Source organism: Cricetulus griseus, chromosome 6 (genome assembly GCF_003668045.3).
Source record: "Cricetulus griseus strain 17A/GY chromosome 6, alternate assembly CriGri-PICRH-1.0, whole genome shotgun sequence".
NCBI classification, from domain to species: Eukaryota; Metazoa; Chordata; class Mammalia; order Rodentia; family Cricetidae; genus Cricetulus; species Cricetulus griseus.
The window spans coordinates 85,457,614-85,473,584 of NC_048599.1; the positions used below are offsets into that span (position 1 = coordinate 85,457,614).

The 15,971-nt window shown below is 44.6% G+C and overlaps 1 protein-coding gene across 4 annotated transcripts in view; it reads left to right on the forward strand.

Annotated features, from left to right (window-relative positions):
• The window catches only part of CUNH11orf49 (chromosome unknown C11orf49 homolog), a 181,930-nt gene that overhangs the window by 146,084 nt on the left and 19,875 nt on the right, over positions 1 to 15,971 (forward strand). For all 4 annotated transcript variants that reach the window (XM_027422535.2, XM_027422534.2, XM_027422536.2 and 1 more), the window contains one exon: positions 8,943 to 9,027. In XM_027422535.2, coding sequence (XP_027278336.1) covers positions 8,943 to 9,027 — 85 coding nt within the window. The remainder of the gene's footprint in view (positions 1 to 8,942; positions 9,028 to 15,971) is intronic.

The following is a 15,971-nucleotide window of genomic DNA, read 5'->3' on the forward strand; positions in this document are numbered from 1 at the left end:
ATCCTTGTTTTATGGTACCTGTCCTCTTCATAAGTAAAGCAAGATGGTTGGGCATGGTGGCACACACCTTTAATCCCAACAGTTGGAAGGGAGAGGCAGGCGGATCTGAGTTCAAGGCCAGCCTGGTCTACAAAGTGAGTTCCAGGACAGCCAGGGCTACACATTGAAACCCTGTCTTGAAGAACAAAAAAACAGTAGTCTGCCTTAGACCCCCCAACTCTCAACAGTCCTATCTGAGGGCCAGAAGGCAGAGCAGTACCTCAAGAGTCTAATTCAGTGTAGGGGATTCTTGTGCAGCAGATCATGCCTATGCCTGTGCCCCCAGTGGTACATAGGGATGGCCATAGTTAACCCATAGACCTGACCACACTGCCAGGAAATGTGTATATAGTCTTTGAAAATGATCACATATGCCAGGTAGTTAGCACACGCCTATAATCCCAGCACTTGGGAGGCAGAAGCAGGCGGATCTCTGAGTTTGAGGCCAGCCTGGTCTACAGAGTAATTTCCAGGACAGCAAGAGGTACACAGAGAAACCAAGCCTTGAAAAAAAACAAAACAAAAAACCCCACATTTCTTTACATTTGTATCTGGTACAAGCAGGTCCTGGGTAGTTGCTCTTGTTCATCCTAAACATTGCCCAAGATGATTGCCTTGTCTGATTTAATAGTTTGCCTAGAACTCCAATAGCCAAACTGAAATAGGCTAGCTACATTTCTCACTTGGTGCTGTGCTTAGTCATAATAAAATATAAAAATAAAGAGTCTGGCTTCCTGCTTCTCTTTGAACACACTAAATGGATACTCTGGGGAGTAGTGACTTGGCAGAGACCAGAGTTAATAATGGCTCAAGTATTATACCCCACAAGTGTCGTTGGAAGCCATTTCTTCTCATTCCATTTATAGGGTCATTTCCCTTTCAGTAAACTAATTATCATTTCCCTCCATTTATGATATGAAACAACGGTGCTGCCAAAGAAGATAACATTTAGGAACACAGACTGTTCTCTTCTAGACTTTGCTTGACAGCTACAGGGCCCTTAAGACATTAGCGATCTTCCTGTGACTGTAGTACCAAGTGTTCCATGGAAAGAGAAGCTGTCAGATACCCCCACCCTACCCCAATTCTCCCTCACTTCCCTTGCCCGCCTCTGCAGAGTAGCACTGAGAAGTATTTACTCAGCTGTGGCCTGGTAACAAAGCCTCCGTGCCCTAGGGATGGGAAGGGGTGGTGTGGTCATGCCCCAAACTATCCATGGCCTTCCGAGCATCTCTTGGCAGAGCATCCTGGCCTAGGGTAAGTGTCATTTAGAATGAGCTTTCATAGCTCCTGCAAAAATGCACATAAAAACAATTGTAACTGAAAATTGAAGAGTCCACTCATGGTCTGTGGTGTTCTCTGGCCTCTGTGGCAGTTTCTATTGAAACATGCAGCTAACCAGTTAGAGGTCATCCAGCCCTCCGGGTTTCCCGTGGCTTCGAAGCATTTCATTATCTCTAGGCCTGAGCCAGCACTAGCTAATGCAGTGGACACACAGGCAGCTCACACAGATGAGTTCAGACCAAACCTATTGTATCCCTACACTTTGAGGACTAAAAGTCCTGAATTCACTTACTCAGAGTGAGACAAAGATGTACCCCAAGTCCTTCCATCTGGCACCATTCTGCTGCTCTGTGGTGACAGCTCTGGATCTGGCACAGGCACCATTTCCCAGGCCTCTGAGTCCACAGCCACATACCACCACAGTTCTTGTGAGAAAATGTGTGGACACACATGGTGGTCTGCAAAGAGGATGTAGAAATGACTAAGCGACCTCCACAGAGCTTCAGAGGCAGGAATTTGCACAGCAAAAAGGCAGGCCAGATGTAAAAAAGCCTTCTTTCTTTTCTTACAAATGAGGCCAAGTTAGCTGTTGTGTACATTGAGTATCAATCATTTCCGACTAGGTTCATTTTCTTGGCTAAAATAACCTTGTCCACCAATCTCTAGGATTAGGGTACAGATATCCAGCAAAAAGAATATTTTGAATCTGGGTGCTGCTGATCCTGAAAGTGTTCACACTGAAGCTTAGAATGAAGTGCATTTCTGTGAGGTGACCCCTTGGCTTCCTTTAGTTTTCATAGTAAAAGTGGCCATTGGTTCCTTTGAAAACATTTAAGCTAACTGAACTGAAGTCTTGGTGAGAAGATTCTAGGAATCAACCAGACTACGGTTCACACCTGCCATGGTTCACTGTTTTTACTCTATGAAACAGGACATTTGCCGTTTTTAGTTCTTTGCAGCTTCTGGACTCCCTCAAATACCCATTTGCAGAATACTTCTTATCCCTGGAGAGCCCTCTTCTCGGCAGTCACACATTAGTTTCTTCTCCTTTGCTGTGATAAAGTACTCTGAAAAAAGAGCTTAAAGGATAAAGGATTTTTTGGGTTCACAGTCTGAGAAGGGATACGGTCCAACATGATGAAGAAGCTGTGATATCAGGAGCAAGAACAGACTGGAACCAGGCTCTAAAACTTCAGAGCCTATCCACAGTGACATACTTCTGCCAGCAAGGTTCTGCTCCAAAGGTTCATAACCTTTCCAAATAGTGCCACCAGTTGGGGACCATGTGTTCAAACACATGAGTCTATGGGGAACATTGCACACTCAAACCACAGCACGGTGACCATAACTCTGTCCTATACATGACTTTATTCATTCACTCCTTCAATATACACTCACCATGCTAAGGTCAGAATTTTCTGGATGTTGTAGTTCAGTCTACATTTCAGGACTTCAAGCTTATTTTTTAGTTTTATTTTGTTTGTTTTTTGAGACAAGGTCTCTCTATGAAGCTCTGACTGCCCTGGAACTGATCATGTAGACCATGTTGGCCTCTGCCTTCCAAGTGCTGGGATTAAAGGCCACTATACCCAGCCCAGGACTTCAAGTTTAAATCAGTTAATTTGGGCTGAGGAGATGGTCAGAGGTTAAGAGCACTGACTGCTCTTCTAGAGGTCCTGAGTTCAATTCTCAGCAACCACATGGTGGCTCACAACCATCTGCAATGAGATCTGATGCCCCCTCTGGTCTACAGGTGTACATACAGGCAGAATACTGTATACATAATAAATCTTAAAAAAAAAATAAATAAATCAGTTAATTTTGAAACAGTATTACAAGTATCACTTTGCTGATTTTTCTGATAAAGGTATCATATGTATAAATAACCTCTTCTGGCTTTTGTTTTGTTTACAGCATTCCTATCAGGTAGGTACTGTGCTATACATGCTTTTAAACAAGGAAGTCAAAGCCAGAGAAGTTGTTTAATTGGTGCTGCTAAATACTAGAACCAGGTTTGATGCCATGGTACCTGATTTCCGAATCTAAGCTCTGCACCAATACAACTGCCCTGACTGACTAGCATCTCTGTCCTGTGGAAGTGGCCTGCCTCAGGGGAGTCTGTCAGTCACCTGGCATCAATAATGCTATCATCAGAAGCTAAGGCTTCCATAAACCAGCTGGATTCCACCTGCTAGGGTGGCATTCTCATGGCCTTTGGAGTCAGATAGGCTTAGGTCTAAAGAGCAGCCTTCTAAACCATCTGTTTCCTTGAGAAAATAATTGACCTCCCAGAGCAGAGTTTCTCTATTTCTGAAATAGTGATGGCAAATACTAACAACACTCTCGAAGGGCCAGACATTGGTCCTCGAACTTAAACATTTTATACATGGTGAAACTGAGGTATGGAGTAATTATTTTGAAATCAAAATGGTAAAGCTGGAATTTAGTTCTGATCACTCTAATGTTTGAGCCACAGTGCTGTGCAGCCTCTGGAGACGATAGAACTAAAGTGGCAAGCCTCTCTGGTCCTGGGCCTGGTACCCAGTTGGTAAGACTAGTAGAAGATTTTGAAGGGAGTTGAGCAATTCTGACCACCCATACAAAGAGAAGCACCAATTTGTGGAGAGGGTTCTGATTTAGATCTTATATGAAAGTCTTTGCCTTTGAACTTTCAGGACCTGCCGGCTGAGCGCTGCTAATTGTGGGGGATTCCTTTAGGGAGGCATCTGCAGGCACACACCACATCACTTCCCTTCCCTGCACCTGTGTGATGCCCAGGCTCGCAGGTGGGTGGGGTGAGAGCTGCGAGGCAGCCCGCAGCACAGGTGCACTCCTAGCTGTAGCCGTGCCCCCTGCCGGCTCAGCCTAGCTAGCTCCAGCTGCTGAGCTGAGCTCCAGTATTTCCTGTTTACGGTAATTAGAATCTTTTAGTCTCAGTTTCTTACAAGAAGGATTCCAATTCACAAGGATTGTCCCCTTGATCCAGTTCACCTGGACCTGGTTATTGCTGCAGTTTATTTGTGGTGGAGGGTAGGGGAGAACAGTGCCTGAGCCTTGAGACCAAGGTGCTGAAGTGTTAGCTGGGTTAGCTCTGCGTTACTGCCTGGATTTGAATTCCAGTTCCACCCTTGTCTACACACAGTCTGAATTCGTGTGTCTGTGAAATGGGGATAAAAATAATGACAACTCAGCCGGGCGGTGGCGGCACACACTTTTAATCCCAGTGCTTGGGAGGCAGAGACAAGCCGGATCTTTGTGAGTCCGAGACCGGCCTACTCTACAAGAGCTAGTTCCAGGACAGGCTCCAAAGCTACACAGAGAAACCCTGTCTCGAACCCTCTCCCCCCAAAAAAGAGCCAGTTCCACAAAATTGTCCTGAGACCTTCCAATGGGTTCCACGGAATGCACACACACACAAATGAAAAATGCCTACAATCGGAAGATTAGCTGGTGGCTCACACCTGTAATCCCAGCACTCAGGACACAGAAGAGATGTTTGTTGCTAGTTCTAGGCAAGCCTGGCCTAAGCATGAGACTTTGCCTAAAAATAAAATAAAATAAAATAAAGAATTAAGGTGAAAATCAAATTAGAAACAGCATGTAAATCTTGAAGAGAGCCTGACCCATAGTAAATACTCAAAACACCAGTGAGTGGTATTTTCATTAAGCCCCTCTTGCCTTTAGAACCCCTTCATAGCCTCCTGTTTCTCAGACTCTGGGCTCCCCTCCGTGATCTTCCAAGCTTCCACGTGCTTATCTGTGACTTGAGAATAGGAACAATGGAGTCAGAGTCTAAGGCTGCTGTAAAGTTAAGTGCACTGATTCAAACACTGAGCACAGCACTGGAAAACCATTCACTCCTGTTTCTGTTGCGCTTGTAGCACAAAAGGACTGCAGGAAACTCTTTGAATTCAGAGAGAGTGCTAAAAACCAAAGAGCCCAGTGTGCACAGCAGCCTTTGGAGTTAACAAACACCTGAGCAAGCTAGGGGCTTTCAGCCTCAGGAGCTCTTGCTGAGGCCACAGCATCCCTGCAATGCTGTGCCTGGGATGCAGGAGACAAGGGTCAATGTTAAATGAGTGGATACAGAAGAGTGGAAATGAGCTTGCCCTGGCAGCCTGATGAAAACTATCCAAGACTGAATGCTATAGATTAAAGCAAATGCAGGAAGCAAAAAAAAAAAAAAAAAAAAAAAAAAAAAAAAAAAAAAGCCACCTCAGAAGGTGGTTTCCTCTCCTCTTCTGTCTTTAACCCCCAGGATTTAAAAACAAACCAAAACAACTCCAAGTGTTTGATGTTGCTAAGGTCCAGACATTCTGCTAAGTACTATAGAGATAGCATCTCTTCTGACTTCAATCCTGAAAAGTGAGTGCAGCCTGCCCAGCTTACCGCAGAGAACCTGAGATGGAGAGAGATGAAGCAGTTTGCCTGAGGTTCCATACTTGACTTAAGGAGCCAGGGTTTGAAGCCGAGCCAGTGGGGCAGAGATTGGACTTTGGAACCAGTCTTTCCACTTGCAATACGGCATCTCCAGAGGTGCAGGGTGGCTCTCACTTGCAATTCCCTGGCATTGATATTATCTGACCACTGCCCTAATTGAATTTGAACTGCTCTCTCACACAGGTTAAAGCTGTTTGCTTGTATTTTCCTGAGTCTCTCTCTATGGCTGCCTTCCTCACGAAGCTTTTTTTGTTTTGTTTTGTTTTGTTTGTTGTTTTGTTTTTGAGACAGGGTTTCCCTGTGGCTTTGAGGCTGTCCTGGAACTAGCTCGGCCAGGGTCTTGAACTCACAGAGATCCACCTGCCTCTGCCTCCCTAGTGCTAGGATTAAAGGTGTGTGCCACCAACGCCCGGCTAAAGATTTTATTTATTTATTATGTATACAACATTCTGCTTCCATGTATATCTGCACACCAGAAGAGGGCACCAGATTTCATTATAACGGATGGTTGTGAGCCACCATATGGTTGCTGGGAATTGAACTCAGGTCCTCTGGAAGAGCAGTCAGTGCTCTTAACCTCTAAGCCATCTCTCCAGTCCCCAGCTTTAGTAGTTTTAAGGGCCTTTGTTACATTATAGCAGCAGTAAGTAATTTATATACATTATTCCTCCACCCTTGGGAAACAAGTATTTGAACTGTGTGAGTTAGAGCAACATAGCTCAGTAGGTGAAATGTTTACATCACAAGCATGAGGACCTGAGTTCAATCCCCAGAACGGATGTACGTACACACACACACACACACACACACACACACACACACACACACACACACACACCATCACACCATGGACATACACAGAGAACCTAATGAGGAAGGGGGGATGTACCTCAATGGTAGAGCACTTGTGTAGTATATCTAAGTTTGACCCCAAGCACCTTAAAAACAAAAAGAAAAGAAACTAACTACACAGGACCTCAGCTCTGGAAACAGGGAAGCAGAGACTAATTCCTCTCCTCCCTGTTTTCTTCTACCTTGTTACCATATACATCTCCCCCCCACCCCCGTGTTACCACATACATCTTCCCCCCCACCCTGTGTTACCATATACATCTCCCCCCCACCCCGTGTTACCATATACATCTTCCTACTGTTACCACATACATCTTTCCCCCCGTGTTACCATATACATCTCCCCCCCACCCCGTGTTACCACCACCGTGTACCATATACATCTTCCCCCCCCCCCTTTACCATATACATCTCCCCCCACCCCGTGTTACCATATACATCTTCCTACTGTTACCACATACATCTTCCCCCCCACCCTGTGTTACCATATACATCTCCCCCCCACCCCGTGTTACCATATACATCTTCCTACTGTTACCACATACATCTTTCCACCGTGTTACCATATACATCTTCCCCCTGTGTTACCATATACATCTTCCCCCTGTGTTACCATATACATCTTCCCCCTGTATTACCATATACATCTTCCCAAGGTGACTATCCAGGGGATTTGGAATGAATAGTAAACCCTGTGCAGTCTTTGGCCACACTTCCAACAACAGTGTCAAAGTTTAACACTTGATGATCAAAGGCAGCACTCTGTCAGAACGCATCCTCCTCCACCCATCACTTCTGCTCCTCATTCCAGGTCATGATAGTGAGTGGCTATTGCTCCTGGGCTTGCTTATAACCTCCTGCCACACTGCCTGGGGCCAAATGAGTGAGAAAAGACTTGTGCAGCACAGGAAGCCACGGTCAAGGCCACAGAAGCCTTCTTGATCCCCTGACCTACATTGACGCTGGGTCTGTTCTTTTGGTGCCCCTGCCTTCAGCACTGTGGTTATTTTAACTCTGTGCCCCCACCTTGAAGTGAGCTTTGATGAGAAAATGGTCGGAGCCTAGGCCTGACCCTGGAGATTTGGGGGTTTTGTCATAGAAAAGTATCAAGCAAACGAGCAGGGGCAGGAGATCTGGATTCCTGTGGCTTGGGCTAACTTAGGTCCAAAGAAACCACGTGCCTGTGATCATCATCATCACTCTCCAGCACAGACCTATCCTCTGGCTCCCTCCTCCCACTTAGGATAAGATGCAGCCAGGCTGCTCTTGCTTCACCATGACCATGGCTTTCCATGTTTGAAAGCCTTTGCTCCTGGGGAATTCTTGAAGACCTGTTGTTGCCCGGCTGATCCAGAGCCTTTTAGTTGTAGCACAGGCTGCAGCAAAACAACTGGGCAGCATAGGTGTGGTTCCTCTCTTGGGACACTGTGGCCCTCTCTTTAAGATTTGCCTCTTTGACACATCTGGCCCACAAAACTCCTGGCTCGTCTCTCCCACAGCACTGTTTCTGTAGGTCAGGAATTATATGTTTGCCACAACTGTGTATCTTGGACCTTGGTCTTGGCTTCCTATAACAATAGGATGACCAGATTTGTGTGCAGGCATCCCAAAGAAGTCAGCCTGCTGCAGTTCTGGGTGGCAGAGCAATTAGGTCTGTGGTTTCTGTGCTATGTACTTCTCCCCATTCTTCTTCTCTCTACCCCAGCCCCAGCCCTGAGCATGCAACATTTGCCTCACTGCCTGTTGATATTTTGTAGATGGCTTTTTTGGGCATGCAGTGGTAAATATTGCCATGCCAGAGACTTTGAACAGTCTCAAACAGCTTTCTCGTGACTTGTCCACCCACAGTTTTGGAGTCAGGGAAAACCGGGATGGGAAGACTGATGAAGCTGTTCTCTTGTTTCTTCTCTTCACTTGGCCAATTCTCAAACAGCAAGCCCCTTTGGTTGAAATGCTGTAACTGGTGCTTCATCCAAGAGTGGCTTGGTAGAGATACCAGTCCTAAAATCTCATCTCTTGGACCAGCTGTGATTCGATCCTTTAATCCCAGCATTTAGGAGGCAGAAGCAAGTGGATCTCTGTTAGTTTGAGGCCAGCTTGGTTTACATAATTCCAGACCAGCCAGAGCTACATAGTGAGACCCTGTATCCAAAAAATAAAAATAAAAAAGGAAAAAAGGAAAGAAAAATCTCACTCCTTTACACTGACTTGGCTTTCAAATCACAGCAGCATTCTAACAAGACTGGGCCTGCAACCCATGAAATGACCAAAAGGTGGACAGTGACCTGAACTGCAATCCTAACTCGCTCCTTTCCATTGCACTGCAGACTTGCTGACCATGAGGGAGTACCACTGTCTGCTGCAGTTACTGTGCCCAGATTTCCCACTGGAACTCACTCAGAAGGCGGCCAGGTACGTGTGCCCCAAGTCAGAGTTTTCAAGCCAGCTGCACTCTGGTGAGAGTGCAGAAAAACCAGAACAATCTGTCTCAGAAAAGACATTAGATACTTTGATCCCAGCACTCAGGAGGCAGAGGCAGGCAGACCTCTGAGTTCAAGGCCAGACTGATCTACTTCCCAGACAGCCAGACCTGTTATACAGAAAAACCCTGGGGTGGGGAGTGGGGATGGAGGTGGATGGATTAGGAGAGAAACTAGAGAAACTGGCCTTCGAGGGAGAAGTCTGTTGTGGCTTTGTCCCCACTTTCTGTTTCCTAAGGGAAACCAAATGATCCTTTGTGGTTTTCACTGGGAGCCGTGGGGTCTGAAGACGGAGTCTGAGGGTAGTGAAGTAAAAACACAGGGCCACACAAATGCATGTAAACACACACACACACACACACAAGACAGAGAGAGACAGAGACAGAGAGAGGGAGAGAGACAAAGAGGAGGATATTCTGAGGAAAGAGGAGCAAGAGTGGGTGATAATTTATAATCCAGAAGGTTGAGGGTAAGGACATGGAAGAGCTAAAGCCCCAACTGAGGGAAGAGCAAATAGTATGGTATATGCTAAAAGAAGGTTTCTGAGTTTGAGGTTAGACCAGAACTGTGGTAAGCACAGTGTGTTAGGGGCACCTAAATCTCATGTTTGGTTTTACTGTCACATTTTTTTAACCAAATGAAGTAGTTGAACTATACCTGAATTAACTTAATCATTTAACACAAATCTGATGTAGGTTTGCATATTCAAGCTGAGCAAAAGATCTTATTTACTGAAAAGCACCCAGTTTCCAAAACAAGTCATTTGTCTTCATTGTTCCACTTCAGCTTACTTATTTCAGTTATGCCTGTCCTCATGAAAAGATTCAGCCCAAGAGATTGGGGGTGGAATTCATGTCTTAAAAGTCAGGACTTAACAATAGAAATATAACTCTTGGAGAATTCTGATAAGGAGAAGGATCTGGGCCTGGTGGGGCACACCTATGATCCTCTGAGCACTCCAGGGGAGACTAAGGCAGGAAGGTCCTGAGGCCAAGACCAAGGCCAACCTTGGTTCATGGTTCATCCTGCTGGAATGTCTGCTGAACAAATGAGTGTATGGATAGATAGAAGGCGAGTAGTCCTCACCTACCATTGGACCCCATTCTAAGTGACAGTTAGAGCAAAAGCCAAGTATCCATTTGCTTATTCATCAAATGTTTCTCTTCTGATAGTTTTCTTGAGGGTGGGGATACAATTCATACACTTCTCTCACTTTAAGTGTGTAATTTCATGGCTTTTAGAATATTGCCAGAGCCATGTACCCATGACCACAGTCCATTTTAGAACATTTTTCTTACCTTCAAAAGAGATTCTGCACAATTTAGACACTGCTCTCCAATGTCTCATGTCCCCAGAGCTAGGCAAGTGAGCACTGCTCTGCTTTCTGTCTCTGTGGGTTTGCCTGTTCTCGACATTTTAACTAAATGGAACTGGCCTGTTGATGATGGCACACACTTGTAATCCCACCACTTGGAAGCTGAAGCAAATGGATCATTATGAGATCAAGGCCAGCCTAGGACACATAATGAAACCATGTCTAAAAGGAAATACACCTCAAATAATGGAATTATACTGTAATGTATGGTCCCTTGTGACTGGCTTCTTTCTCTCTCTCTCTCTCTCTCTCTCTCTCTCTCTCTCTCTCTCTAGCTCACTCTTGCTTTTTGTTTTTTGGGGTTGGTTTTTCTTTTTTTCTTTGTTTTGTTTTTGTGTGTTTTTTGTTTGTTTTCTTGGTTGGTTTGGTTTGGTTTGGTTTTTGGTTTTTCGAGGCAGGGTTTCTCTGTGGCTTTGGAGGCTGTCCTAGAACTAGCTCTTGTAGACCAGATTAGTCTCGAACTCACAGAGATCCACCTGCCTCTGCCTCCCAGGTGCTGGGATTAAAGGTGTGTGGCACCACCGCCCAGCTTTTTTTGTTTGTTTGTTTTTGAGACAGTGTCTCTCCATAGCCCTGGATGTCCTAGAACTCACTATGTAGACTAGGCTAGCCTTTAAGTCACACAGATCCACCTCCCAAATGCTGGGATTAAAGGTATGCGTCACTGCACCCTGCAAATTTACTTTTATTATTTGTTTGTTTGGTGGAGTGTGGGGACATGCATTCATGCTGAAGCATGCATATGGATGTCAAAAAACCACTTGTAGGAGTTCTTTCCTTCTACCATGTGGGTCCCAGGGATTGAACACAGGTCCTCTGGAAGAGCAGCCAGTGCTCTTGACCACTGAGCCATCTCTCCTGCCCCTTCCTTTCCCATTTTTGGTAGGATATGGTAAACTTATTGGACTAAGTCACAGTTTTGCATTTGCCACACCCATTTCTCCAGATCTTTCTAACAATCAGATTTGTTTAAGCACTGCAAGATTATAAATAATAGGATACTCTAGACCACAAATCCTGGTCTAGATGACTCAGCAGTTAGGAGCACTGCATAGGCAAGAGGACTGGAGTTCAGATCCCAGAATCCACATAGCAAGCCAGCATCCCACAAACACCTGTAACTCCAGCTCCCAGGTATCCATGGCCCTGATAAGGCCTTCATATGTGCACATAGACACATGCACTGCATATATGTGCTCTAGATACCCTGTGCATGTGTGATGAATGAATGCATGAGTAAATGGATATGTGAATATTCCTTATACACATTTTATACACACACATAAACAAGATCTCTATTTTAAAAGTTTAAAAACATGGGCTGGAGAGATGGACCAGCCGTTAAGAACATTTGTTGTTCTTCCAGAGTACTTGGGTTTAATTTAATGGCAGCTTACAGCTGTCAATAACTACAGTTTCATTGCCCTCTTCTGACCTCCACAGTCACCAAGAATGCAAATGGTACATAGACATACATGCAAACAAAATATTCATATACATTAATAAATCTAAAATTTTTTTAAATAAATAAAAGTTTAAAAACAAAAATGAATTCTTCTTTGTTTGTTAAGACAAGGTCTCACTATGTGGCCCAATATGATCTTAAAATTCTGATCTGGCCTCTATCTCTTAAGTGTTGGTAAAAACCAAAATTCTTAATGCCATGACATGAATATATACTTTGTACAATTATCAATACAAAGAGGCTTATGTGCTCCTTGACAAAAACACACCCTCTCATTATGAGGAATGAACACATCAGAACCAGCCATACCAAGAGCAATACAAGGGAATTGTGAGCACACAAGTACAGATAACAGGAGCACCAGGGAAACCACAGAGGAGTGGCTGCAAAATAAAGATGAATTCAGAGTTAGGAATTTGGTTTCCTCCTGAGGTGTCAACCTCTGTTCCTCGGTGCCATTCATTCACACTCTACTCTAGCTGTGTGTACTGGAAAACTGCCGCTACCCCAAAATGCCTCTGGACTGTGGAAACTCTTCTCCTTTTGTCCTGAAAGTCAGAATGCCAGCATCCCCATCCAAGGGCCCAGGCTTCTGACCAGAGTTACAGATGTGAGTGGTTAGCCTGTAAGGCTGACTCCTACAAGAAGAGGAATTGTCCTCACCTTGCACTGCCAGCTTGCTTCCTCAGGGCTCTGAGGTCTGGGGACAGGCTGCAGGAGGCTCCAGTCTGGGGTGATGCATTTGGAAAAGAATGTAATCCACAGGCAGCTGTAAGCCAGAGCCTGAGCATGACATGGCATTTCCAAAAGTGCCTGCCTTACAGGCAGCCAGCATTCTGGCCCCACCACGGAGCAGCAGGTGTGAGCTAGGAACACAGGAAAGAGCTAACATTCTCTACAACTGTGGTCCAACCAGAGACCCGCCTCCACCTCAGCATTCTTTCAGGAATGAAAAAAGTTAGACCTGTTATCCCCTCTGGTCACCATCTCATCTCCATCTCATCATCTTCTAAGCTAGGAAGCTTTCCGGATGGCTGAGAGCAGGCACTTGGGGCTTGGTGATGCTGAGCACTTGCATAGCATGTGTGAGGCCCTGGTTCAATCCGCAGCCCTGCAAAACAAGAGCATGTGATTGGAACCAGACCTCTGGATTTATTAACTTGTGCCCTTGAGAAAATTATTTCTCTGAGCCTCACTGCCCTTATTTGTAAGGTGGCAATAATAATTGTCTGTAATGTGCTTAAAATAATGTCCTGCATAGAGTAAACTTGCAATATCAGTTAAAAGTAGTATCATTTAAACTTAAACTAGAGGAGCACAGGTGTTAGAAAGAGGTAGATGTGTGATATGGGAACTGGAGAGATGGCTCAGTGGTTAAGAGTGCTTATTGCTCTTGCAGAGAACTCAAGTTAGGTTTCCAGTACCCATGTCAGGTTGCTCTCAATTGCCCCTAACTCTAATTTCAGGATAATTCATTGTTATGCTAATGTTGATATTATTATTACCAGATTTTTTAAATGTAGCCTGGAGAGATGATTCAGCAGTTAAGTGCACCAGCTGCTCTTCCAGAGGACCTGGATTTAGTTCCCAGCACCTATATGGCGACTTCCAACTACCTGTGATTTCAGTTCCAGATCTGATGACCTATCCTGGCCTTTACAGGCAAAGTGCACACATGGTATACAGACATACATGCAGGCAAAACATCCATGCACATAAGAGTAATAAAAATAATAAGGTGTTTTTTTTTATTAAAAACAGATCAAAGTGCTTTCTGACCCCTCCCCCCACAACACTCAGAAGACAATGTCTAACAAGACACCAAGGAAGGACAAGACCACACCTGCTTAGCCTCTGCCTCTGTCCTCCCAGCAGAACCAAGGGGACTGTCACCTCTAAGACATTTGAAGCAACACTAGATTTGGAAACTCCAACCCAAGGGTAGATTTAAAGCAGTGTCCCTCCCTGGAAATAGCATCAGAATCTCCTGAAGTGCTTTTGGACCCCAGGTAGCAGCCTCAGCCAGAGTTCAAGAGTTCTAGGGCAGGGCTCCAAAGGTTCATGTTTCTAAAGTGTCCCTGATGATGTGGATGGGCTGGGAGCCACACTGGAGAACCACTGGTTTAAAGTGTTACCCACAGGCTCCCTCTGGCATTTTTGCCTGGCCTGGATTAAATTGCTTACATTCCCTTCTCTGTTGTCATATGAAATGCTGTTTACATCTCCCTCACCAGAGACCACACCTCTCATCAGGAATCTGCCCGAGTAGGAAAAGCACTGTTGTCATCATTGCATTTGGGAATAAATGCACAGAGTGCTCCAAAAGCACAAGACTCATAGAAAGTCCAGTTTTAGACATAGTCACTTACATTCTAGAAAATCACTTTCCAGCTAGTCCCTGAGTCACGGTATAGCCTGATGGGGAAAAGTAGGTGCTAGAACCACACAGAGCCCTGGGGGTTCAAATGCCAGGTCCTTCACCAGAAGCCTGTGGTCTTATTCAAGTTCTTTAATTTTGCCAGAGATGGTTCATGCCTAGAATCCCAATAATCTCTTGAGGAAAGAATGAATTCAAGGCCAGCCCAAACTACACAGTGAGTCCCAAGCCAGCCTGAGCTACATAATGAGACCTTGTCCCAAAAGACAATTATTAGCTAGGCATTGGTGGCGCACGCCTTTAGTCCCAGCACTTGGGAGGCAGAGGCAGGTGGATCTCTGTGAGTTTGAGACCAGCCTGGTTTACAAGAACTAGTTCCAGGACAGCCTCCAAGGCCACAGAGAAACCCTGTCTCAAAAAAAAAAAAAAAAAAAAAAAAAAAGACAATTATTTAATCTCTATATGTTTCCCCATCTATAAAATAGAAATAATAATAGCTAAAAGTTAAGACTTTAATGAGATAATCTATGTAAAATCCATGTCATATGCCCCAATACGTTACCTATTTTTTTTTATACTTGACTTTAACCCAAAGACTGAAAAGTGATCATATTATCTGATTCTTTTTAAAGATTTATTTTTATTTATTATGTGTATAGTGCTCTGCCTGCAAGCCAGAAGAGGGCACCAGGCCTCATTATAGATGGTTGTAAGCCACCATGTGGTCGCTGGGAATTGAACTCAGGACCTCTGCTAGAGCAAGCAGTGCTCTTAACCTCTGAGCCATCTCTCCAGCCACCCAGATTATCTGATTTTTAAAATCATAATGTTGGGGCTGAGCAAGGTGATATACACTCTCAATCCCAGGAATCAGGAGGCAGAGGCAAGCACCTGGGTGCTGCTTGGAAATTCAGGTATAGCTATTACAACTACAGAAAGCCCTTTTAACTTAATCAACTCCAAATGAATCAAAGACCTTAACATAAGATCAGAGGGAAAAGTAGGGGAAACGAAAGCTATAGATACAGAGGACTTTCTGAATAGGACTCCAGTCTGTCAGAAAATAATGCCAACAGTTGACAAATGGAAACCAGGCATGGTGGTACATGCCTTTGATTCCATCACTCTGAAGGTGGAAGCAGGCATATTTTTGTGAGTTTGAGGCCAGCCCGGTGTCTATAGTGAGTTCCAGCTCAGCCACAGCTATATAGTGATACCCAGCCTCAAAAAATTGTTTTTAACTTAAAAAATTTAAATACATATATAGTATAGTTAATGAAAAGTAGTATCTCACGCCTATATTCATTTTTCAAGTGTTTGCTGAGTGTCTGGTATGAAATAACAAAAGAATTCTTAACCATGCTACAAAAAGCCCAAGCCCAATGAGCAAGACAAATACAATTGTCCACAAACAAAACTGTTAATTCAGCAGCCAGTGTTCATTGAGCGAGCGTGCCATTCCTGCTAGGCACTCTTTTGGGTACTGCTGCTAGAGCAATGAACAAAAAGCCCTTACCTTTGTGGGGCTGATATCCCAAAGAGAGGGGAGAGGTACCATCAAGGAAGCAGAAATTTCCCAATGGCAAGTTGAACCCTGGCCTCAAATGTCAAATGCTAACTACTAGACTAGGGGTTCTCAATCTTACCAATGCTTCAACC